The sequence below is a fragment of the Rhodnius prolixus genome, unplaced genomic scaffold, assembly GCF_049639745.1.
Source record: "Rhodnius prolixus isolate KJV_2025 unplaced genomic scaffold, Rpr scaffold_5, whole genome shotgun sequence".
NCBI classification, from domain to species: domain Eukaryota; kingdom Metazoa; phylum Arthropoda; class Insecta; order Hemiptera; family Reduviidae; genus Rhodnius; species Rhodnius prolixus.
This window is the reverse complement of record NW_027411624.1, coordinates 280,309-307,624: the sequence shown is the minus strand read 5'-3', so window position 1 is coordinate 307,624 and position 27,316 is coordinate 280,309. Positions and strand designations below refer to the sequence as shown.

The following is a 27,316-nucleotide window of genomic DNA, read 5'->3' as shown; positions in this document are numbered from 1 at the left end:
AGCGGATTTCGAAGGTGCTTTAAGAAAGCGTTGTTATGACGCATGGCAAAAGCTCTACGATCTGGAAAAAGAAATTAAGGGTAAATATTACGCTGATTTACAGCCTAGGATTCCCAACAAGCCATGGTTTGTAGAAGTACTGGAGGGGGAAAGGCAATTTTACACAACAATAATGCGACTGAGGTTCAACCATAATCTCACAAATCCGCATCTGCATAAAATTAAGTTATTAGATAGTCCCAAATGTGATTGCGATAGCGGGGAGGATGGGGACATCGATCACCTCCTCTTCAGATGCAGCAGATATAATAAAAATAGAGACAAGTTCCTAAAGGAATTGGCAACACATGTACGATTTCCCTGTAGCGCTAAAAGTATTTTAGCTATAATGAATCCTGATGCGCTACGAATTATTTACAAATTCATTAGAGAGAATAAAATAAAAATATAGGATGCAGCTAAACTCCATAGTTGCGATTTTAGTTCTTAATTACTCAAACAAGTACTATCATAACTACACTACTAATTACACCACTCTAAGCTCACATCAAATAACGAAGTCACATTCAGAGACCATTGTGTTGTTCTAGGAAGGAATGTCAGTACGCAGCGCTCAAGATATCCTTATCTCATGGAAGCCACGACGCAGAATGTAGTAGAAGAGTGGCTGGCATGACGAAGAAAGAAGGGAAAGAGGCTGCGCTATTCCTCAAATTGAATATTGGAAAAGATAGGGCTGGTTTTTTTCCACCAACATATTGGTAAACTGAGGCGCTAGGAGCCAACTGTAATTGTTCATGCCAATATGTTGGTTTTTTCCAGCCCTCATATAAAGTAATGGTTAATGTGCAAACAAGACCACTATAACAATAAATAAATAAATAAATAAATAAATCTATGCACAAAATAACTATAGTTTATAATTGAGAAAAACAAAGTGTACAAGAGAACAAAATTTCATACGGATACGTGGTTCACAGTGGGAGATATAGAACGTCCATAATTTTACAGAATTTCATGACCCAAAAAATTTTCAACCCTTTTTATCTTGTACATTTATAGATCTGGGCACAAAATAACTATAGTTTATAATTGAGAAAAACAAAGTGTACAAGAGAACAAAATTTCATACAAATACGTGGTTCACAGTGGTAGATATAGAACGGCCATAATTTTACAGAATTTCATGACCCAAAAAATTTTTAACCCTTTATATCTTGTACAATTATAGATCTGTGCACAAAATAACTATAGTTTTTAATTGAGAAATACAAAGTATATAAGAGAACAAAATTCCATATTAATACGTGATTCACAGTGGGAGATATAGAACGGTATATCTGAATATTCTGAATAATTTTACAGAATTTCATGACCCAATAAATTTTCAACCCTTTATATCAGTGGTTCTTAGCCTTTTCATAGACGCGGAACACAATTATATGAATATATTTTTTTCGCGGGACACTAACATTAAATAATTTGAATTTCGGTATTTAGCAAGAACTTAAAATTAAATTCTAATTAAAAAAAAAAGGAACAATTTTTTGTTTTCGTATCTTTCCTAAGTTTTTAAATTTCAATTCATTTAAAATTGAAATTTCGCGGAACACTTGGACCATATCCGCGGAACACTGGTGTTCCCCGGAACACCGGTTAAGAACCACTGGTCTAGTGACTCGTGAAGAAGTCCAAGTCTACAAAAATTAACTGAATAGTATTTATTGAAGACGCTTAGAAAAATGGCCTCGCCAAAACGTGGTTCGAACCATTGGTTGAAAAGCCATAAAAGTGGATGATTAAATTAGTTTGATTAACTATTGAAATTGAACTAATTCGGTGATTTAAATTGAAGTTCAATTTAATTCTCAGATTTTAATCATAATTTTTTTAGTTTGATTAACGATTAAATCTGAAATTTAATTGATTAAATAATTGTCATATGATTAAAATTACGATTAAATTCGCAGATTAAATTCTGATTAAAATTAAAAATAAATTTTATCAATTAAAAAATTTAATCAATTAAATTTAGAATTTAATTTTTTTTTTTATCAGTGCCCAACTCTGTTTGAAATTATGTAAGGGAACATGATTCTCTTATCCTGCCAAATTTCATTACTTGCGGCTATGATTTTCAGAGTTATTGTTAATAATTTTAGCGAAATGGGTTTAACTCAGTTTAGTGCTTTGGCTTACCACTAGCTTGTGGAGCTCCTAGGTTCTAACCCAGACTCCTACTTATTGATTTTGTCTTCCTTGAAGCCTCTCACCGCTCACTCTTTGTCCGTAGACAGGCAATGCAACGGAAAAGACTCCGGGAACTAATAATCTCTGATGATCAATGATTAAAAATAGAAAAGAGTACTCTCAAAGTAGAGCATTCAGACTACCAAAATGCACATGAATATTAAATTTTGAATTGAAGGACTTATTCATGAAAATTGGTTAATGCATTCAAGTACTAATTAAAGAAAAAAAAAAATGAAAAAATCAATTGGGACATCTTTCAACATTTCGCTTTTTAATGCAGTTTTGAGCTCAACCTTTATACTCGGCCCCCCCCCCCGGGTTACAATAATTTTATCAATGTATTTATTTACTGTGGAACCGTTTACAACAGGTCACTGGCGTCCGGAAATTTCTCAGGCACTTTTCTATCTTTAGGCAGATTTTCCTCTTCAAAAGTAACAGTACCGATCACTAGTCAACTTAACAGGCTCATAGGGAAAACAAATCCAAAGTCTTGAACCCGTGGCTTCCGTTCTGAACATTTCCATGAACATATTACTGCCGACGTTGCTAATGCGCAAGCTCAGAGTTAGGCAAATAACTTTCACTTTGTTAAATTGTTATTATTACTGACTACTTGCTAGAGAACACTGAGGCTGTTCAGTAACAAAGCATTGAAGGGGAAAGGAGGATTTATGAGAACAATGTGCCAACGGCGCTTATCTGCAGAACAATATCGGTCCACGTAAAAAACTTGTAATCAATACACGTTCAACAAGCTTCTGTTGTAGAATACCAGCTTGCCCCTTCTATTCCAATGCTACTCATACCACGTGACCTGCTAGCTAGCTCACGCGACTTCTAACAACAGACGTTAAACGCTCATTTACATTTTTATTGTAACCAAACTCATATAGATATATCTTTAGTCGGCCTTATTTTACTCTGAACACAATTGTAACATTACACGTTTGTAGTGTCCTAACATAATTCTAGTTTTATAATATAGAATAGAAATTGGTTATAAAGTTGGGCCTCAAGGTTACATCCAAAGAGTAAAACCATAGTTACTAATCTATATGGGCTTGTTTCAACCGCTTATAAATAAATCTGTTGTGGATCTCAAATTTCTTTTACTACTATTCTTAAGATCTCCTTAACAAAAACTTACAGTTTAAAATGTTAAGTATAAGGGTTGATTAAACGCCAAAATGCACACAAATTACCTTATACTTAACATTTTAAACTGTAAGTTTCTGTTAAGGAGATTTTTGTACCTTTTGGATAGATTTTTCTTTTTGTCTATTATTTGGGTGGGGCAAACTCCCCTCCTTATGAGGCATGGCGTCGAGACTTTTAAAATACAAGTCTGAAAAAAATTTCGATTCGAATGACACTTCATTCATGAAAATCGGTTCATGTCTCGATAATTTGAAACGATTGCTATACTTCCTCTTAACAAGTGTAAGAGCAGAATGTCGTTTTAATGTTACGTAGGGAAGCCATAACCCTATGATCCTACCAAATTTTATCAAAATCGGGCCAATTTTGGAGGGGGCCTTACATAAAGGGGGCTAACTCCTCTCCCATTCGATGTACAGCGTCGAGACCCCCAAAAGGCACATCTACATAAAATTCCGAATCGAATGACACCTCATTCATGAAAATCGGTTCACGCGTTTAGGCGCTACGCAGTTTACAAAAAAGGTAACAACAACAACAACAACAACAACAACAAGAAGAACAACAACCATTTTTGAAAATGCCGTTTTTGCTCTTTTTCAGCAACTTTTTTCTCGAAATCTATTATATCTATGTTGTTGCAAAAAAATTACAGTTGTAAAGGAGGATTTGCCCTACATTTTAAAGAAAATTTGGGAATTTTATCTTTTATAGAAAAAGAGGAAAAAATGTCAAAGTTGGGTGTTTTTCAACATTACGCTTTTTCGTGCAGTTTTTGACGATCAACCCTTATACAACTGTCCTACCGGACAGTTTTAATTCTATTTCATTTTCTTCAAATTCCAAGTATTTGAAAAATATTTAATTTTTTATAACTTTATTTAGTTTTTGAAACCGTACTTTAAACAAAAATGACACATTAGAGAAAGAATTCTGATAAATTCCTGTAGAAAAATAATTTTAAATAAGTAAAAGGCCTACACGAGGTAATTAAAAAAATCAAACAAACAAAAAACAGAAAATCTTGGGTGCCAAATAATCACTAACTAAAAGTGGAAAACCCATTGAGTAAAAGTAAGAGGTAGGTACTTTCAGTTGATACGTTTTCTTAAAACATTAGCAACAAATTTATTAACAATTTGTCCATTTTTTAAGGAAAATCAAAAGCTCTAAAGAACTTTGGGTTACGATAAAAGATTTCGAATTAAAACAAATTTTAAATGATTGATTACGTTGGAAGGATAGGAAAAATTTGTAGGTTTCGGATAAGAGAAAGAATTCTTTTTTCAAAGCAGTCAATCTTCTAAATTCTGTTGAAAAATTCACTTAAGCTTACCAAAACTTAGGGTTTTCGGAATATTTATTGATTTGAATAAGCTTCAGGTTCGGTAGATCGTGCGAGGATGTGGGTTATATTATATGGCATTGTATAAAAAATCTATAAACGAATGCTCTAGTATTTATTTAAAAAAGAAAAAAGAAAATAGATTCTCTGAACCGACGGGTGTATAACTAAATAAATTCCGTTAAACAGGGTGTCTTTTGGGGAGGAAGTGTAAAGCTCACTTCTACGTTCAGTATTGTGACTAATATAATACAGTTTTTTAAATGAAATGTTAGTTTTTCGTTTGTTTTTTAACACTACTTCATCGGCTTTTACAGCCTTAGGGCTAGCATCCGAATTCATACGCGTGATCAACGAATAGGATTCCAGCATGCTAACCACTTAGCTATCTCTCGCTTTTGTCTTATTACTTCTACTACTACATATAATAGCATTAGCTTTGTAACGGATGACTACTACTATATGCATTTACATCAAGATATCTTGACCACTTTTTACTTTCTCTTCCTCTACTAGTACAAGAACGCATGGTAATGGTGGAGATTCTATTTTGAGTTTTCCTTAACAATTAAAGATGACTAAAATGTTAGGAGATAGAAGAAAGTTTGAGCCTGAATAATAGAAAAATAAGAAATAGTAGTGTTCACATCAGGTTTTATATTCCATCCATTTTTCAATACTTGAATTTGCTTATGATTATTTTCTTATGAAGTTTCAATAGTACAATTGTCCATATTTAAAATAACAATAAATAAATTTGCAGAATTAAGTAATAAAAAAAGATAATATTTCACTAAACTGGGGTACTGGTGAAGAGTAAAAACTTTCTTAAAATGCTAAAATATGTTGAAAACGGACTGTAGACTTTATGGCTTGTAATGATTTGATTTTGAAACTTGTTACAAATTAGGAACCCAAAAAGTGGTATTGACAAAAAATACATACATATATTAAATAAAATAATCAATTTTATTACAAAACTGCAGAGTCAAGTTACATTTTTATTTCACTTAAGTATAATATAAACATATAAATAGCGTTATATGGACACAACTTTAATAATATACATATGTAAAAATGCATCTTTCTTTAGTGGAAGTAAAAGTCAACAAATTGATTTGTTTCAATAAAATTCCTACATTTAATTTATACATACTCATCTATATGTATACATAAAAAAATCGTTCGACCACAATTTAGCAAACAATACAAAGGAAAATCTGATTCAATCATTTTGATAATCAGGAAGAGAAGAATAATGGAATGACTTGTTTTAACAATGTCCTAAGTGAAAATAAAGAAACTAAGTATACCAATTCAAAACAACTGTGCTAAACTGGATGTCGTTTTTCTTACAATATAACTACAAGAAATAAAATAAAAAATATACATATTCTTTTTTTTTTAATTAAAAATATTTAAAACATTCTGTAATTATTTAATAAAATTGACATTTATGCCAACGTCTATGTACAACACATAATTTCAATCAAGTGTGCGAGTAATAGGATGAACTCTCAGTTGTACTGCTCAGGTAACACATAAGATATGTCGTCCCAGGGATGTCTGTATAAACCTTGTTTCAATCTTTTCTGGTCCATGTAATGACCTGCAATAAAAAAGTTATGTTTGATATATTATTAAAACCTAATGTCGAGAATTCTGAGGAACGATCATTGTGTTCTCTTTATAATTACAACGTTAAAAAAGCAAATAGAAGCTCTTGATAATGTTGCAGTGTGTTCCCGTCTAGCTAATCTGTTCAAGAAACAGATCTCTTCCACAATTACATCTTGCCACAACTCAACTGTTAAAAATGGTCATTTTTTATTAAATATGCAATATTGTATGGAATTGTAGAAAGATCCTTGATAATATTTAATTCTTACAAGTTAATTTTTGAGAGATTTTGGTTTTTTAACCAGTAAACTTTTTCTTTTAAATAATAACTAATTCACGAAATTACTCTATTAAAAATTTAAACCTTATTTTGGAACGACCAAAGTCTGTAAGACGGTTTTCCATGCCGATTTATAGTTAAATTAATTGTAATATTAATTAAGATTTATTTATTAATAAATAATTAACTGTTAGATTTAGCTTTAATAAATTTAGAATTCGTGCATACCAGTAGGCATTACTTAGTATTTATGCGTGATGTGAAGTGTTGTGTTGCGTAAAGCTCGCCTACTATACTATCAAATGGATAAGAAAATAGAATAAGATTTTATCTTACTTGAGTTGGGCAGAGAACTCTCAGGAAAGAAACTCTTCTGTTCCATTTCTGATTTGTATTTATTTACGATTTATTATTATTATTATTTCGTCTTAACCATTATAAAGTGTTTATTTGGTGATTTTAATAATTATATAACGAAACAGCCCATTCTTGGTTAACTAACAGTAAAATGTGTGATTAAATCTTACCAATAAACCCAATACTTCTTCCAAGTACAAACAAGCTGTTAATGGCACCCATTTCAATATATTCTTGCGCTTCTTCTCTGAAAATAGATTACAATTTAGTGTTCAGTGTTCGGACGAAAGATTTTAAGAGTTAATAGTTCACTTGATCGCAGTTAAAGTATAAAAATAATTATTATACATAATTGTTAATAGTTCATTGTTGTTTTCATTATATTTATCGTTTAGTTTATTTGTTAAGTTCTGGTTTTTATCTTCCTTAATTGTATACGATAAAATCTTTACACATAAATAGCACTTTTTTTAGTACTTATGATCATTTAAGAGTTATTTTTGTGTTATGTTATGTCTGTTATTTTTTAAGAATTCAAAAGTTCTGTACAAAAGTTGCCATCAATAGATGCAAATATAGTGTTTAGGTTGGCAGGTAAATTACAGCCAGTACTAGAAAAGCCCTTTACAATAATCTTCCTTTAGTATTGTTAGCACTTTCCAGAATTAGGTAGCTGGAGTCTGATATTATTTCAGAACACTTACAATTGTGCGTTATTTCTGCACCAATCCTGGTTAGATAGTGCGGCGAATAATTATGATTAAATTACATACTAATAAGTTTCCTTATAAATTTCCTATTGTTGTTATTGTACCATTTCTTCTGCTGATATAATTTTTCTTGCCCGTGGCGTTGTGTATCATTGCTTGTATAGTCCGGGTAAATAAGTCAAATGATGTATTGATGTCAGTGGTACCATAATGAATGAGATTCAGTGGTTTGTAAGCATCAAGTCTGAAAGTTACCACTCTATCTTTCCTTTGATAGTTATAACTTCAAATATCTAACTGTACTTACGAAAAATAATAACAATAATAATAACAAGTAAGTGGAATTGAGATGGTTGATCTATTCATTGTGAGCAGAAGTAATAAAAGAACGTTTGAAACAGTTAAGCGATAACTACAGACATCTAGCTCATAAAACTCTCACCTTGTAAAACTTCCACTATGTCTCAAAAGATCTACAAAAGATACTGCAATCACTCCATCCACATTTAATATTAGATTTGGTTTCTTGGAAGTAGTAATTTGCTCTACTTCCAAAGCATATTTTAAAAGTGGAGTCGCTGGGAAATTCTCCAAAACAAATTCTTTTATTATTTTCACCCTCATATCTGGATTATTTATCTAGAATAAAAAGAATTGAATGGCTATAAAATGTATAGGTTAAAATAAGATAATTTAATTTATAATAAGATATATATCTTTACCACAAGAAATTTTATACATTTATATATACATATAATCAGATATCTAATCATAATAAGAAAATTTAATTTATTAAATTGTATTTTTTTTTTTTAATTCTTGTCGTTAATTTTAAAATTGGTATTAGATTATTATACCGATTTAACTCTGTGTCCGATTCCCATTATCAACTGGCCCTTCTTTCTCATTGAATTTACAAACTCCATGGGAATGAGTCCAGAATCGTAGGCCTCGCTGAATTGTTTTGCAGCACCATCTAAAGCTCCACCAAACCTGTCGCCCTGTAGTCAAAAATATATGAATAAAAATGCAAAAAATTTAGTGGACGTTATTATTGTAAGTAGTAATAATTTAAATAAACTTTGGGCAAAATCTGAATCTGATGAATGGCCGAAAAGAAAATGTACCATCTGACTAATAATAAAAACAAAAAGTAACAAATGTTTACTAACTATAGTGAGTAATCCGGACACAAGGGAAGATACGAGGTCTTTACCAGCTCTTGCACAGACAATAGTATTGTGGGCACCAGAGACTGCTGGCCCGTGGTCTGCAGTAACCATCAGACACATCTCGAAGAATTTACAAACGTAAGGAGGCAGAGATCTTTGAAACCATAACAAAGATACTACTCCGCCAATGCCCATATTCTGTTTTAATACCTAAAAACATTTATACTTATAACAAATACTTTTTTTTATAAGTGGGTTATCTTAAGTAATGAGACGCTCGCAATTGAGTGGGATACTTACATCGCTAATTGGCATTCCTGCGTACAACAGCTCCTGGCCCCTCTCATCGCATATGCTGGTCATGAACGATGCAGGCTTCCTTATAAGACCTAGTTCCTGCACAATGAAACAGCTGATTATTTGGACATCATTTATTCTAGACCAACTCAGGAAAACAGCTATGACGATAGCAGATGACATGAACTCTGGTGTTGTAAATGAAAATGGGTATCTTCCTAATAACTAGGAGTACGTACTCTCAAACTGCTCAGAAATGCAAGGATGTTAAACAATAATTCCCTTTGATTATTCCATAAATGAACAGATCTTAAAAAGAAATAAAAGCATTGCAGTTTGAATAAACTGGATGTTCTAGATCTGAATATCAAAGAGTAATCTCAACTGTAATCTGTAATTAATACGCTGAATTTAGTAGAATACGCAAGATGAAGTGTCCATATTTAAAGAGGTAAAATATACAAAAAAGATAAAGATATGCATTTTTTTAGGATAAGAAATTATTATTAATTTCAATGATTATTATTTGATTATCAAACTTCCTTACAAAGTTAAGTACTGAATTAAAGGGGCTGTATTTAAACATAATTTAGGCTAGAATTATCACTACAAGTGGTTATTTATTCATTATTAACTATGTGAATTAGTTTATTCTTCTATTCTTTTGTACGATGAATTCAGGATAAAAATCTTTTAAATTCGTGTTTTAAAGTAGGTACTAACTTCGAAACAAAAAAATAATCAGATATAAAAAAAATTATACCTATGATAAAAAAAATCGATATGCTCAATATTTATTCGATTTCGTAAGACTAATTTTAATGTTAAAGTAGCCAGCCAGGAGACTGTAAGCCGTCCAATTAAAATTCTCACTATGAACGTTTTTATATCCATTCCATTCGGCAAATGATTATTTAACCGGCCCGTGGCAGAAAAAATATGCCCTCTGATGTAGACAAATTAAATTCTTATAATATCAAACCATTAGATAATTTATTTTTATATACATACTCTAGCCCAGGAGTAATCCATTGGCACGGTGGGTGGAGGTAACTCTGGTCCCGGTACAATATCACCAGACTTGACTAGTTCTGAATAAACTTCCTGAATAACTTCGCCCAAATGATCAAATGACAACGGCACTCTTGCACCTGCTGCACGCAGAGCTGTATTCTTAGCCACAGCTGTTTCTCGTTCAGAATTAGCACACGAACCAGCATGTCCAAACTGCACTTCTGAAGTAAACATAGCTAAAAATAAAGTTAAAAAAAAATTATATTTAGAGAAATTTAAAGAAATTATTTATTCTAACAGATCATCAGTATGAAATAATAGGCGGTTCACTCAGTTTATTGTAAGCTAAGGGTAATGCGGTCAAGTCTTACTGTTGCAAATGCAATTGTATATGATAAATAGCAAGCCCTAGGAACATCAGTGTATGTATTGTTGTTGAGAAGAGTGGAACGTAAGACGTACTTACAAGCACAAGTTCCTATACACCAAGCAACTAGAGGTTTCGTGATACGTCCAGCCTTGATCGCATTACAAACATCGTATTCTTCAACTCCACCAACTTCTCCCAGCAGTACCATCATTTTCACCTTAAAAAGAACATAATTCTTCGTTTACCAGTCTAATTATGGCAAAATGTTTTGAAAGCTACCGTTGGGATGTGGCGAGATATGTCATTGACCGGCAAAGTAAATATTATTTTACGCGTGATAACCGGCCGTATTTACTAGCATGCTCATCACTGATTTTATCCGTCCTAAAACACATTTTTTTGGTCATCCTCATCGGATTCAGACTTTCATCCATCATTAGAAGTTGATTAGTCAGTTTGGAGCAGTGAATTTGTCTTCAAATACACGAAATTGCTGTCTAAAAATAAGCGATATTATTCAGCACTGCGAACAAAACAACATAATCAACCATTGAATATAATTAGGCTGGTCAAAGACAATCATTTCCCACTGGATGCTGAGCACCTCAACGTTTGTCTGTCGCTAAAGGATGTGTGATACTTTGCAGAGACTTCTAAATCGATGCGGCTGCAGCATGCATGTTTGTGTTGGGTAGCACCATTAACATATACGGTGTGTACGGCAAAGTTGCCTAGTGTGGGCATGTCTTAAGTCAAAAATAAAAAAAAAAGTTTATAACAAACCTTCGAAGGTCAGAATAAAGAAGTTAGTATTGAAAGCTTAATCTCAGATGATCGCCTGATGTGTAAGAAATGCATTATATATAAGCGTAATAATACAGGCGTTACTTTACAATCTTAGCGATTATTACGAGCCCATTGACAAATACAAGTTTGTTTCAAACGTTTCAAGTGAATCGTAACCCGATAAATTAATTCCGTTATTAACTGAGGGTCCTGCAGAAGAAACCATTGAGGTGTAAGAATAGAAACGCTTACTCGCATTAGTGTTGTCTAATAATGTTGCTAGGATTTCTTATTTCCCACTTACTGCAGGATCAGCTTGGTATCTCATAATGTGGTCCATGAAGGTGGTGCCAGGATAGCGATCGCCACCAATAGCCACTCCCTCATACACGCCATTTGTTGCTTTGGATATGATATTGTTCAACTCATTTGACATGCCACCAGATCTTGAAACATACGCCACACTAAAAAAACCCAAAAAAATGTTACGAACTTAGAACTTAAAAAAAAAAAGTAGAGGCATCCTACCAAATAGAAAACATAACTAAATATCCTTGTTCATTTTGTAACTCAAGCTTTGGAAAAGCGGCAAAAAGCAGGTGTAATATTAGGGCTCAAGTAAAATTCACAGTTGAGTATATTAATTTAAGGAAAAAAAATTGAAATAACAATAATTTTTAGTGAAATGTATCATTTATTTTTGTTTATGTTTATATTATTATTATTTTTTTACATTATGCTCATTTAATGTAGTACACTGAAGTTTATTTATGTTTAACCAACTCATTGCAAAAAGTTGTAAACTTATAAGCAATAAAGTTATTTAATTTAATTTATATTTTAACTAAATATCCTTGTAATTAAAACTGTATTTTTTTTGAAGATACACTGTTTCAAAAACTGCTTATTCAAAGTGTAAAGGTGGAACTGGTTATAGAAAAGAAAATGGTTTTAAACCTCTTTAGCAACAAGAAGTTCATACAAACCTAAAGTTTCGAGAAATTTCTTAATATTTCTTCTTACTTATTCTTAATTTAATAAGTAAGAGTTTAATATGGTGGTCATATCAAATTTTCTCTATTGAGATTTCATCGAAAATACTGTTTTAAGTCCATTAAGTTAAAAAAAAAAGAACAAGTTTTTTATAAGTTGGTCGCTGCGTGAATGGTATACATGCGTGTTTTGTCGTTAATACATCATACGTCGCTCTCCGAACACTGAAATTATAAATTCCATTAAGTATGTGTGTGTTTTGGAGTGTGGAGTCAATGAGACCCGACAATAAGCTTTTAGATAGAATCAGCCCAATACGTAGAAAGCCACTTTACTGGACCGAGTTTTAAGTTTATTTTTAGATCTTCTTGAAAACCACTTCTATGATTTTCTTTAAACTTAGTCCAATTAATGTGCGTAAGTAATTCACTAACACTTTGAAAAAAAATCTACTGACACTTCTAGGAGGTTAGACTTTGCTTTAAAGAAGCATTTTAGGGTAATGAATAAATTTATATCACCTATTAAATAAATATAAAGATAAAATTTGAATTGGAACGAAAATGGCCTACCAGAAGTGCCACTTTACTAAAGAGGTTTACGTATTTGGTGATTTTCTTCGAAAATGGTTCCAGCGATTTTTTCAACTTTGAAACTCTACTTACGTGGAGGAGGGTTACATTTATTAGAAAAAGTTTTCAGAGAGCATTGATTATAAGTGCCATATGAAGTTAATTAGACAATTTAAAATATGGATGGTAATTTGAGAAATAATAATCTAATGAACCTCATATTTTTCAAAATTTAAATAATTTTATCTCTCAATTATCTCTTCTCTTTGAGCAATAAGCATCAATTCTTTTTAAATTTAGTCGATTAAAAACTCTACAAATTTTCAAGCTCTTTTCACATTCATTTCAAGAGAGGTTTGTATCAAGTGAATAATTATAACAAATAGCGTGGTGAAAACTTGGAAATCAGAATTACTTTTTATCTTTATCACCTTTATTTCACCACCTTACACGCATGATATAAATACCATAATGATACGGGTGTATTTCATTTAGCCATACCAGGAAATGTATCGTACACATGTGACGAGCCTGCGTTGAAGGATTAACTGACGATTATTTATTTTAAGAGATCTGACACATATATTTATTAATTATTAAAATAATATATAAATTTATCAATATATTATTAATTTTTATTTACTTATTTATTTTATTTATTTATTATTTTAAGTATAAATAGAAAGTAGAAGTAAGACCAGCAGATTCGGCTAGTGGTGGGGTAACGAAAAGAATAAACACCAGACTTAACCCATAACCCATTAACCCATTAACTGGTTATTTAGTTAGTTACAATGGTCTATAAATTCAAGTTATAATTACCTGCCAGGCCTGTATAGTTTAGAATGTAGAATATTATCCATCATGCCACCAGTGTTGCCTATTTTAAGGCACCCTGGTTTTATCCCACCAACTGTGGCCGGCCCGATTATAGATACGCCCTTTGCATTAGCTTTTAATATTAACTTTCTAGTCATATTTTCCGGAATTCCTTCAGCTATTATTGCTATGACTCTAATCTGTAAAGAGAAAAGGTTCATATAAATAAATGTAAACACAATTCTAGGGTATTCAAGACTTTTAAAACTAAAAAAAAACTGAAATTGAGTGATTTGATTTTGAAAAGAAATAATGCAATGAAAGAGTCCCACAATTTTTGTAAGTATCACTACTTACTCAGTTAAACATAAATGATATAAGAGGTCTGTAAGGACCGCCAAATTTAGCTTTAGGATACTATCCTTTTATGGGGCCAATTTTAAAGCAACCCAAATAAAAAAAAAGACTTAAGAATTTGATTTTTACAAAGTACACTGTACTTAAAATTAAGGCGCAACCACATCTGAGTTAAATGATAGCGCCAGTCTAAACCACTGAATCCGGTACCTGCGGCTTGCAAGTCTACCGACAGTCATTGAGCTAATCCACTTCTATTGTAAAAAAAATTGAGGCCAGATTTAAGAACAGAGTGGGTTATATAACTTCATTATTACCTGTGGAAATTTAAGGGTTTCAATGGTGCTATCATAAGCAGAACGGAGTGAGGCGAAGTTAATAAGGACATCAGCTTCATTATGTTTGGCCATTGCGTCGTCCATTCTCTTGTAAACTGAGTGGAAAAAGAACAAAAAGCGCCATCAATTTTTGTATTTATAAAAAGTTCCATAAGAAAAAGAAAAGAAAAGTGGAGTAACATTGACTTACCAGGGATAAGAACTTCCTTGTGACCCCAGTAAAACTTCAGTTTGTGATCTCCAGTGAAAGGATACACCAGGCACGCAACAGAAGGTTCTTCTCTTCGGCAAACAAAGTCGAAGTCCAGCATGCTCTATAATATTAAAAAAATTCTAAACGTACTTCCAAGAAAATGATAATCACGGGAAGCAAATACTTCTGATAAAAAGAACAAACTTAGGTGATTACCTGAACAGCTCTTGTCTGCATACCCCATACAATAGACTTACTTCCGGAGGTAAAGAGAGGTCTAAACAGATGATCTCCTTGGGAGCCGTCCCTGCAATCTACAGAGTTGAACATTTTCTCACCTAAAAGTTGTTTGTGTGGAGATGGTGCTCTCTGGACAATCGAATGTGACAAAATTTACATCATTATGAAATTTCTTTTGAAATTCTAATTTCACATCTAGTAAGACATGTATGCTTCCGACAGCTGTTATCAAATTTGGATCAATTATTATTTCATGCCAGCATGTTAAATATAAATCAGACATTGATTTAAAACTCTCTTATTTGATACACACAACTAACTTTACGAGGGTCGTTTGAAAAGTCCGTGCAAAAATAAAAACTACTTAATTTTTTGGGGTAAACCTTTTTTATTTTTCAACATAGTCTCCTTTTAGGCTTATACACTTCGTCCAACGCTGCTCTAGTTTGTTGATCCCTTCCGAATAATAGGATTTGTCCAAGTCTGAAAAATAGCCATTCGTTTCTGCAATCACCTCCTCGTTTGAATAAAATCTTTTGCCCGCCAGCCATTTCTTCATATTGGGGAACAAATAGTAGTCCGAGGGAGCCAAGTCTGGAGAATAGGGGGGATGTGAAACGAGTTGGAACCCTATTTCCATTAATTTTGCGACCACAACTACTGAGGTGTGAGCTGGTGCGTTGTCGTGATGGAAAAGGACTTTTTTGTGGGCCAATCGTGGGCGTTTTTCTTGCAGCTCGGTTTTCAAACGGTCCAATAACGATGAATAATATGCACCTGTAATAGTTTTACCCTTTTCCAGATAGTCGATGAGGATTATTCCTTGCGAATCCCAAAAGACAGTCGCCATAATCTTTCCGGCCGAAGGAACGGTCTTCGCCTTTTTTGGCGCAGATTCCCCCTTGGTAACCCATTGTTTAGATTGTTCTTTGGTCTCAGGAGTGTAGTGATGTATCCATGTTTCATCCACAGTGACGGAACGACGCTTAAAGTCCTGCGGATTCTTCTGGAACAGCTGCAAACCGTCCTTGCAACACTTCACACGATTTCTTTTTTGGTCAAGCGTGAGCAATCGCGACACCCATCTTGCGGATAGCTTTGTCATGTCCAAATGTTGATGCAAAATATTATGTACCCGTTCATTCGAGATGCCCACAGCACTAGCAATCTCACGCACCTTCACTCTTCTGTCATCCATCACCATATCATGGATTTTATCAATGATTTCTGGAGTAGTAACCTCAACAGGGCGTCCAGAACGTTCAGCGTCACTTGTGCACATATGGCCACTCCGAAAATTTTGAAACCACTTATAAACTGTTCTAATCGAAGGTGCAGAGTCACCATAATGTTTATCAAGCTTCTCTTTAGTCTCCTGAGGCGTTTTGCCTTTCATAAAGTAGTGTTTAATCAACACACGAAATTCTTTTTCGTCCATTTTTTGAAAATCACTCGACTTCCTCGATTCAAACGAATGCCAAACACAAAGAAATAGACCGATCTGGCTGAAACTTGGTGTGTGTTCTTCCAAGAGGTGCTACTAACTAAACATAACCTCGATACGCGCTAGTGGTGCTATCTCTCTGACTTTGCACGGACTTTTCAAACGACCCTCGTAAAGCCAACTGGCAGAATTGATACCTACAACAGACAGTGAACATTAACCAATAAAACCAAGTTACACAGTAATCCCGCAAACTAATTTTCCTAGCGACTATTTATATCCCGGGTGACACCACAGAGCGATACCAAAATTTTACTACTCTCCAGAACAATATCAAATCAATTTCCACTAAATTAATTTTTTAAAAAGATCAGAAGGATAGGTAGTAGTTATATGCACTAAATTAAAAGAATCCTGCTAATATTATAGGTTTGAATGGTAAACCATTTAGGGTATCGTATTTCTAGTTAGAACCATTTTTCCTTCAGCTGGAAATTTCAACAATATAATTATCCCTAAACTACAAAGGATAGAACAGATTGTAACACAAAATTGACACATTACAATCAACTTTAAAAAGCCCCTCAAAACAATTTACTTCTTTTTTTGTTTTCTGTTTTGTTAAGAAGGAATTCTGGTCTGCGACCAAACGGATCTATTGTGGCTCCACTGGCGCAGTTAGACCACTTCCTCAACAGCAACCTCAGAATTCCCTAAACATTCTGATTCTCTAAAAACTCACTAGGAAAAGCAGAAAATACAGCAGTCAGAGACAACCCTCTCAGTAATAACTCACCCATCCCCTACACTGCCCTTTTTTGTTATTCTGAAGAAGGTAGACGAATCAAATTAAGATATATTTCTCTCCAGTACTTGGTATCTATCCGGGATCTTCATGGTACTCCTATGTACAGTGGAGAGTCGAGAGCAGTGAGGCTTAACCACTCCCGATAGCGTAGAAGTAGCTAATTAGATTATTTAAAAAATTATTGGGCAAAAAATGATCTTCAGCTTTAAATAAAATCTTTGGAACTGTTTTCAAGAGAACTGAATAAGCCTTTCAATTTAGAAGACTTTTGCCTAAAGGAACTTTTTCACTTTGCCCTTTTTACTTCTCTATAATCTCGTTAAAACCAATTTACATAGTAAACTATTTTTAAAAAACTGATAAACCAGACTAGAATATGAAAGAATGCTAACTTACAAGACAGTAGATTTATACGAGAATTATCCATTATTTAAAAAATGGTATCAATAACTTCCAGGTTTAAAGACGAAATAAAAGTTAAGATTTTGATGCTTATAGTACGAGTATATAGTATATGCTTAAAAGTATATTTCTGGAGAAGAAACTCCATTACCAAACTTTCGAAATTGTAATCTTCGGAATAAAAATTAAATCAATACGTGTAAATGTTTCAAATAAAATAATTTAAGAAATCCGAAATTATTAAAATAATACACAAAATAAACCAATTATTTACTTGATTTTGACCTCCAGGAAGAAGAAAATTTGCTGTAGAGAACTCTTGTTCTGCTTCCTTAGGAATCGGCCTTTTACCTAGAGCCATACCAACGATCGCAGTCATGTGAGTTTCTGGCCCAAATACATGGATCGGTATTCTCAAAGTTTTACCAACATCGCGAATTATCCTGCAGCATGATTATGTAATTATTATAATAGGTATTATTTCTGTAAGATTTAAAGGGAAAAAACGGATTAAGTATTGTGGACAAGCTAGGATGTGGATATAAGTTCATTATTTCTTCTTCTTCTTTATCTCTTACTTAACATGAATGTATATAAGATATTATTTCAACAACACTGCACTCTTAGTTCAGTTTTATTACTGGGGGATAGGGTGGGGAGTGGCTAGCTGAATCGTCTAGCCAAATAACCTTTAGACATCTAGTTAAAATTCTCTTTGTAATTAATATATGTACGTACATAGTTAGGCTAATGTAGCAATAACTTCATTATTATTACTTTTATAAGAAATTGTAACGAAATTAGTCTCACTACTTTCTGCTTGGACATAACGGGCTATTAAGTACAAACCTTTATTATTACTGAAGTAAGCCCTACATTTATATGGGTAATGCGGACTTAGCACAAAGCAGCTATTACTATGTTACTAATCGGAGTTGTGCAAACCAGTTGAGATGACTTATTTTGGGAAACAGCATTTTGTAAAATTTACATATTTCGTGTCAGTTATTTGCATATGTCATGTTTAGTCATGGAAGACCTGATAGTTTAGCTGAAATCTCTGAATGGACCCTTTATTAATAACTCTCGCAGCTATCTTAGGGTCAGGTCGGCCCTATTTATTTACCCAACTAAACAATTTTACCCAAATACTTGGCACAAATTGAAACTTCCAAAATTCTAGCACATGTTGAAGTGAATATTTCCTGCATAAATTGTATTTAACTTTATTAAAGCACTTTAATAGTTACTTAATAGGTAAATTTAATCCCACCCACTATTAAAGTAGTGCCTATTTTTCAGGCGGACTTCACGTCCAACTACCAATTCCATCTGTTGTTAATACATTACACAAGGCCATATTGATGGTATTGTCACATTATTTATCCTTCTTCTTAGCTAATTAACAGGGTTTATGGCTGTTAAAACTATTATACACTTTTTGCTATAAATCAAATGGCAATTAAACTACTGCCACTTCGATAAGTAAAAGTTGACCTGTATTACCTAAGACCTTCCTGATAATTTGGACCGGCTCTTCTAACGTAGACTGAGATATTGTGTTCCAAAAGTTTGGTTTGATATTCAGTTAGTGCTGTTACGATACCCTTGAATGTTGCAGCTACATTAGTAAAATTAGCTATACCACCGCCAGTAATTAGTACCTGAAAGAAATATGTCGTGAAAACTCAATTTCTCCAGCTGTATTTCTGCTCAAGATTTGTTAATTACAAATATTTAATCCTTAAGTTACTTTAATTAAGCTATCCACTAATACAGTCTGGGTAATAGGATGAAATGTAGCAATTTTACTCCTCATGTGAGACAAGAAAGTTAATTAAATCACTATGACAATACAATCTTCTTAAAAAATTTAATGTTCTTTTGATTGTTCTAAATAAATTTGCGCTTTATTTTTATTCTCTAGAAGTTGCAGCTATTTTGAATTCGTGAAAAGACTGAGAATCAGATCGCGGTTTATATGACTACAATAATCGCAAACAACATGGAACCACTTCCGTTTAAAGATCTATGTATAAGCCAACTTCTAACGCTCTTTATAGTAGCAATCTACTATTAATCTACGGGATTAATATCTGAAATAACTTTAATTGTGAACGGAGCAATAAAGAATGAAAAAAATTGGCATTTTCTTTAATGATTTTTTTTTTTTCTATGTTAAAGACGGAAATTTATTTTACAGCAAGGAGCACACTATACATAGCCGTGGTAGAATGGCAGTCTCCAAATGAATACAATGTTACCTAGCTGTAATGGGAAGATAGTGTGAAGAGAGAAACAAGTGAGAACCAATCCAAGGATATATATTGTTCGTACTTCCGTGTTTTTTTAAACACAATTGGTAATAGTAATGTTAACGAATGTACCTACCTTTCCCTCAGGATGTTTTTCCTGGGTCATTAGCGATAGTATGGTCTTAGCATATTCGTAGGTTTGTTGTTCTGAAGGCGCACCAGAATATTCTCCATAATTGGCCAATTCTGCAGCACCTCCGTAATCACAAATGGTATCACTATATATGACAGAGGCACCCCCTCCTGCTACCATAGTCCAGATACGACCACTTTTATTTAAGATTGTAAGCTGAAACATAACAATTTCGTGTCTTCAAAAAGTTTTTTAAGTGCTAATTTATGCAAAATATTCGCAAAATAATAATGTTGGTTTCGCAAAGTTCTTAATACCTTTAGAGAGGCTCCACTCTTAGAATCAAGATCGGCAATATATGCTTCCTCTGGATAGGCGTCTCGACCGAAAGGTGGAGGGTAATCGATTTCACCCCAAGCTTGACGACATATAAAATCTGCAGTGGAGTCTAACTTAGCAGCTAAGTCTAATGTGTAAATAAAGTCTTCAGTCACGACTAGAGGGTTTATCTCTAAGTACGTAAAGTAAAGATCGCAATATACTTTATATAACGATGAGATGAAATTCACTAATATTCTGTAAAGAAAACAAACTTTTTAACTAAATAAACCTGCAATAAAATATTATTTAAGTAAATAGTGCTTGAAAGAGAGAGTTTTAAGGGCAAAATGGCTTGGATAGACAAAAACAAATTTAAAGTAGTAAGAGACACTTTATGGGAAACTAAACGTTATTAAATTGACAAAATGTAATTTAGTTAACTGTATATATTATTATTCTTTTTTTTTACGAATTAGGGCAGAGCCCCTAGTGCCTTAACTACCACCCTGGCACTTTAAAGGGAACCTACTTTCATCCTCCTCAGAATGCCCTTAAGATGTTTGTTCAAATGAAATTGTCGTTTTACAATTGGTATTCAATTTCTTAAAGCAGATAAGCAAAAATCTTATGAGGCCTTTATGAAAAAAATCTCAAAAATTAAGAATCCATCAGACACATGGTACTTTCAACTGTCCGAATTTCCTTCAAATTCGGAATCTTGGCCACACAATTAAATCTGCATTAAGTACATTAAACTTATAAATGGTACAATTGGAGGAAGCCTACTCAGCCCTCACTGTGAAGAAGTTGGAGCCATTTTCGGGAAGTTTGTGGGTTTTAACATACGGACTTTTTAAAGCGAAAGTCCAAATTTGACATACTGCTTAGATGCCGACAGAGGATGCCAAAAAAACGTTTTGGCATAAACTGATTAAACAAAAGCATCACTATTCAAAAGAGATTTTTCAGTAATTTAGCATTACCCTACGATTTTCATTAAACTGATTGCTCATACATAGATCTTTAACTCTTAATGGCCACCTTCTTCCGGGAAATTCTATTAACAGCACTCTCGAGAGAAGGGTGATAGGGGAGGCTTTCCTCTAAAGCGCCCACACTGTTTATTGTACCCGCTTACCACCTGTATAAGATTAATAAGAATCAAATAAATTAAATTACGAAATTGGATAAAAATCAACTGACCCGAAGCGCACCTTCACTGAATAGAATTTCCTCGCAAACAGCTGCCACGATTTTATTGAAACTTTGTATGTAATCACAAACACCTATATCTAAAAGTTTTACTGGAATATTTTTTCAGGAAATTAATTGAGAGAGGATGGATAGATTCTTCCTAAAGTAATTAGAATAAAATAAGGGCATTAGAGTTTGAAGAAACATTGTGCATTGTGTTGAGAATAGTAGGAAGGGAAAGTGGTGAAAGAATTCCCCCCCTCTTATCAAAGATCTATGACCACACGTAGAAAGCGATTTCCTGTCATTCTCTTCTTATGAGTAAAGTCCATCAAGAACCAACTCCAATGCTCCTCTCCTTCAAAGTTCACCTCATGCAGAGCATAAAGTTCTTTCAGCTTTTCCTTGGAGGCGCTGAAAAAGGAGACCGACCCACTGTTCTTGAGTGTTTGGATAGTTAAAGTACATCACTATTGAACACTAGTGACGCTACGTTTAAAATGTAAAAAATCATTGCATTATTAAAAAATTAACCCGCTTCAACGCTAAACTGAGATGTCAATTCATGGAGGAATGAAAAACGTCCTTTTATATTACATACGTAACTAACAGCTAATACAACTACCTGGGTTGCTAGTTTCGTGGGGACATGACATTTTCCAGAGATATGTTTTTAACAAAGAGATTATCTGTGTTTAAACAAAATAAAAGATGCCACACAAACACCAAATTTTTTGGAGTCAGGGGCTCCACAAAATGTCCAGCAGAAAACCTAATTTAAAAAAGTTACCAGCAGTAAGTGGAAGGAGATGGTACTAACTTATGTTTGTTTTCTGGCATTCCTACAACTAATTTTTCTTGAACATCATCTAGAGACAAAGATGATCCCACAGGCACGGAGAGCCTGAGAGCCTTAGCGTCCACGTCTCCAATATCCACGCCTCCTTCGTGGTGGAACAGTATTATGTCGGCATGTCTTTCCGAATAAATGCACACATATGCTTCTTCTATCTGAAACAAGCTTGCTGGTTACAACACCTAACATTTTTTATAATTCACTCCAAAAACTGTAATTATTGAAACTCACAGGTTCATGCCTTATAAATGGTTCAATTATGAAATTCTTAAGTTTCCCCCTCGCCTTTCCGACCTAGAAAAAAAAGCATCGATAAAGAAAGCAATGATCAGATTGTTCTCCTACAGATTTGTCAAAACAATTCTTAATCAGGTGAGTAACTTCCCAAGAGCATTTCACATTTGGCTTTTATTTGTCTGGTTTAGATCTATCATTACCTTTCAAATCAATTTTCCTGCACTAATACTAGTATTTCCCAATCAAGAATCCCTTTGATTAGTTTTTGTTAGTTGTTCTTCAGCCCATTTACACAAGACAAAATTTATTGAAATAGTGCGAAAATTTAAAAAACGTTAATACGGAAAAATTTGAAATTCTTTTTGATTGGGTGCTCAGTACCACGTATTGCCACCGTGTGCTTGGACAGCATGCATACGTCTTGGCATGCTCATTACTAGGTGCCTGATGTTTTGTTATGGAATTCTTTCCCATTCTTATCTTAGCACTTGTTCTAGCTCTGGTAATGTCCGTGACGGATCAGGACGGTTGCGAATGTTTTGCCCCAGCTGGTACTTCAATCGGATTCAAATCCGGGCTACAAGCTGGCTTGCCGAGAGTCTGAATATTATTGGCATTTATGAACTCAGGTACCACATTTGTAGTATGAGGGGCGGGCTCCATCATGCATGAAAATGAATTGATCTCCACCAGTACGTGTTCTTCCGCGGGTGTGGATTCGTAACATTTCTTTGATGTACCTCTGAGCTGCCATTCCATTCGCTAACACAACCAAGTAACTTTTTTCGATAATAGAAATTCCTGCCCAAACCAAAATTGATCCGCCGCCAAATGGTGACGTTGGTTGTAGTGCACAAGGGAGAAAACGTTCGTTTCCTCGTCTCCATACTCTCATTCGCCCATCGTTTCTGTACAGAGTAAATTTGGACTCATCAGAGAAGAAAACTTTTCTCCATTGCCCGATGTGCCAATTGCGAGGTCCCTGCCAAACAGATGTCGGGCGATTTTGGGCCTTCTGATCAACCGTGGCACTTTTATTGGGTACCTGGAACGCAGACCACCTTCCCTCAACTGATTACGAACGGTTTAAGCAGAAATCACGGTTCCTGTAGCTCGCCTGAGGTTACTTTGGATAGCAGGTGAGGTGGTTTGGCGATTTCTGAGGGCATGTAGCCGCATGAATTGGTCCTCATTTAATGAAGTGGATCTTGGCCGGCCCTGCTCTGGTCGTCTCGTGAATCGCTGGATCATACAATAACTCACTCCCAATCGCTGGCCTACTTCCTGCACTCCTAGGCCTTCCTCAATTAATGGCAGACCTACAAACGTCAAATTCGGAAAGACGCCGCTTAAACCTTGCAGGGATTCATAACACATAAAACAATAGCAAATACCAGTAAAAACTGCACGACACAACGTTAAAGACTGATAGAGATAGAATAGAAATAGCCCCATATCGGTCATTATGAACAAGATAACAAGGAGAAAAATGGTCAAAGAAAACAATAGCCTCCTGAGACAGTTCTGAGGGTTTATCTTAACCCTAACCACAATTATATCTCTTCAAAATATGTTCCAGAGTGCACTCATTTACTTGGAAAAACGACAATACAAAGTGGCCCTTTAATTTTTTTGCAGTATTATCGAGTTTTGCAGTGTATTAAAAAATGAAGTTAAAGTGTCTGTGAATGGCAGAATGGCTTAGAAATATCTCAATAAAATAAAAGTATTTTCATTATATTCAAATATTAGCGGCAATATTATGAATTACTTCACTTTACATTCAATCACTTTCAATTTATTATTAAAAATGATGTAGATTTAAAAACACATTGCTTTTAGACTACCAACTCCAGTGACCTCGAATATTATTACCTTAAGAGATAAAGGAATGTTTAAAAGAAGTTTTGGACAAAATTACAGGATTTATTGAGTGAAGGCATTGCACCTTTCTCAAGCAGACCATCTCGATGGTGAAGAATTGCTTTACTGTTCCACCCCTGACTTGACAAAGTCTCAACCCTTTAAAATAGAGAATTGTAATTCTGAGAAGAATTAAGAGTAAATTTGTGTAATAAATATATTTTATTATGACTATCCCTCGATTCCATTTCTCTTCACTGAAAACGTTTAAATATTACAATAATATATTTTATCAGAGGAAAATGAATGTGAAAAAGGTTTTTATCAGCTTTACCTCCTGATCCTTTCCCATTCGCTGTTTGACCCACTGTTCAGCGCCAGCCAAGTCAGTGTTTACAATAATTAGTCCCAGTTTACCTCTTCTTTTAATCAATTGGTCTGGTTTCACCACTAATGGCTGTGGAATAGTATTGCAAAAATTTAAGTCTTTGCTAAGTATACTGTATTTTATCTTATTTGTTATAAACAACAGTTACAATAGAAATTCTATGAAGAAGGTTATTTTATAGAGAATGTTAATAACATAAGATCTTGGGCGCTAATGACCGACCAAGGCAGTCGATGCGCCAAAAATAAACAAAATTACAAAAAGATAACATACCTGCGTTTTTAACCAAGGATGTTCATTAGCTAATTCTCTCCAGTCTGTGTTTTCGGTTACACAGGCAAACCTACATCTAACTGCAGAGGTACATGAAAGATGCCTATTTAGAAGATCTTTTCCTGTAGCCTCTCTAATCGCTTTAGCAGACATGACGCTTCAACTTTAACAAAACAAATACTACTTTTGAAGGAGCCCTTAAAACAAAATTATGAAAAAAAATAAAGAAAATTTCTCATACAGAGAGAAGTAGGCGTTGGATTTAATGGATAAGCCTAAAATTACGATTCTGCTGCAGTAACCTTCTTAAATCTAATTTCATTTTTTCTGAAAAAATGAAAACGTTCTAAGCTGAAGTTGAAACATTTAGAAAGACAAAATAGTACTAACAGAAATCAGTTCGAAAATTTGGTGCAAAATTAGGAATAAATTTCAGTAAAACACTGAAACTTTTCAAATGTTTTTAACTGGCTGAAATCACCAGCTAAAGAATGAAATAGGTAATTGCTGATTTAGATACCTTTTGTCGCTTAATCAGCAATCAGCTTATACTTTAGTTTTTATACATTTTAAAATTATTTCCATGGAAGTGATAAACCGTAATGTTCTTTGGCATTGGAGTGCCTTATATACGAAAAATTCTGTTGATTTTTCTTTTTCTGTTATCGATACCTCTGTTAGAAAATGTTGAAATTTAACTAATTGTAAGCAAGTTGTAGATCTTGCTTTGAGACCCTGGGCCTAATCTTTTCCTTAAAATTTGAATTTCTTTAAGCGTTGATTAGGTCGAACAAATTTTTTTTTTTTCAGTTCTACCTTTAATACCAACGTTGTTGCTGAAGAAATATTTCTTAAATTCAATTACCGTTTTCGCTCAATAATAATTCTAGGTGCAACCAAATTAATTCCTTTATTTTCAACTATTGACACAACAAATGATGCTTCCAACTTGATTTAAAAGTTCATGAAAAATATATGAATTTTTATAATGAAATTATTTATTTAAAAAAAAGTTCCCTTATGAGGGAAAATATATAAATATTAGGCATATATAAGGCATTAAATACAGCCTTGGGGTCTAATAGGAAGCTGCTCCATCTAGCTGCGATTCACCAACCAGTGATCGTAGCTTACGCACTGTATTGTGTCTACTAAAATGTCTAACGTTCTCATCGAAATTTTACAATTCCTTTAATATTTCTCACATGAATAAGAAAGGTATCTATTGCTTGTTATATAATTATAGCTGCTACGTTATGACGTCAAATAGGGTAGATACAGCTTGCCACCAAGGTCATTTACGTCATTACTGTACAACAAAATTTACCACTTCAATAATAAAACAAGTACTGTTGAAATCAAGTACAGCAATAATAATTTATTATGCACAAATGAGAATAAGTAAAATGGGCGTTTAGTACCAAGGATTTTAAGAGCACATAAATACTTGGATTAATTTGCTACAAATCTGCTACAAAGAGAAGAAAAGACTACAAAGATGAAAATATAGCTTCTGAAATTTCGCAGGACTGGAAAACATGAAGACATGACTATTCGGCAAAACAACATACTGGAATTCAATAAAAAAAAAAAAAGAACTCCCTATTGATCCTGACGAGTTTGTTCTCCTGCCTTTTTTGAAAGAGGAATGAATGAAAATAACAGGAACCTTCAATTTGATAATTAGCTCAGGTGCAACTATCGAAGTCCTCAATAAGCTTTTTTTAAAAAAAGTGGTATTTTACTAAATAGATTGTTCAGATTTGGGAGATTTCTCGAAAGCGACTCCATTCTTTGGGCAATGGGTTAAGTAACGATTCACCTATGAAGGGCCATTTTAGATAGTGAACGGTTCTAAAATGGTAACCAAAATTACGAATAGAAAGAATATCCGTACATCAGAACCCATGAGTTTGGTTTGGACGATATCTCAGGGAACATTGTGTGGTTTGGAGGAACTGTGACGTCATCTTTCCTTCAACAGTTATAGTGTGATCATTTGTATAGTGGAATAAACTATCTTTTTAAGAAATCATTATAAGTTTCAAGAATATTTAATTATAGTAAGAAAAATTCGAGGGAGAAATCACACCAGATTTTTCGACTTAGAAGGGCCGCGCATATCATGCACAACAAATCACATCAGTTACATTTTAATTACTTTTCAAAAAAAGTGATTTTAAGAGGATTGCCGGAGAATGTTGACAATCAGGTTTTTAAATCCACCAAGAAAGATTGATTGTAAACTCCCCGCAAAAGGAACAG

General features: G+C 33.7%; 1 protein-coding gene across 3 annotated transcripts in view; it reads right to left on the bottom strand.

The window, feature by feature from the left end:
• Positions 1 to 5,705: 5,705 nt before the first annotated feature.
• ATPCL (ATP-citrate synthase) overlaps positions 5,706 to 27,316 on the bottom strand; it is a 28,607-nt gene continuing 6,996 nt past the window's right edge. For all 3 annotated transcript variants that reach the window (XM_074135574.1, XM_074135572.1, XM_074135573.1), the window contains 21 exons: positions 25,052 to 25,214; positions 24,725 to 24,847; positions 22,522 to 22,584; positions 22,255 to 22,445; positions 20,237 to 20,495; positions 19,923 to 20,135; positions 19,038 to 19,195; positions 17,806 to 17,974; positions 14,854 to 15,006; positions 14,635 to 14,758; positions 14,424 to 14,539; positions 13,753 to 13,949; positions 11,670 to 11,829; positions 10,676 to 10,796; positions 10,207 to 10,445; positions 9,199 to 9,294; positions 8,899 to 9,108; positions 8,584 to 8,727; positions 8,169 to 8,365; positions 7,187 to 7,263; positions 5,706 to 6,368 (listed from right to left, as the gene is read on the bottom strand). In XM_074135574.1, the coding sequence (XP_073991675.1) occupies positions 6,277 to 6,368; positions 7,187 to 7,263; positions 8,169 to 8,365; positions 8,584 to 8,727; positions 8,899 to 9,108; positions 9,199 to 9,294; positions 10,207 to 10,445; positions 10,676 to 10,796; positions 11,670 to 11,829; positions 13,753 to 13,949; positions 14,424 to 14,539; positions 14,635 to 14,758; positions 14,854 to 15,006; positions 17,806 to 17,974; positions 19,038 to 19,195; positions 19,923 to 20,135; positions 20,237 to 20,495; positions 22,255 to 22,445; positions 22,522 to 22,584; positions 24,725 to 24,847; positions 25,052 to 25,204 (3,255 nt within the window). In that variant the 5' untranslated portion in view covers positions 25,205 to 25,214 and the 3' untranslated portion in view covers positions 5,706 to 6,276. The remainder of the gene's footprint in view (positions 6,369 to 7,186; positions 7,264 to 8,168; positions 8,366 to 8,583; positions 8,728 to 8,898; positions 9,109 to 9,198; positions 9,295 to 10,206; positions 10,446 to 10,675; positions 10,797 to 11,669; positions 11,830 to 13,752; positions 13,950 to 14,423; positions 14,540 to 14,634; positions 14,759 to 14,853; positions 15,007 to 17,805; positions 17,975 to 19,037; positions 19,196 to 19,922; positions 20,136 to 20,236; positions 20,496 to 22,254; positions 22,446 to 22,521; positions 22,585 to 24,724; positions 24,848 to 25,051; positions 25,215 to 27,316) is intronic.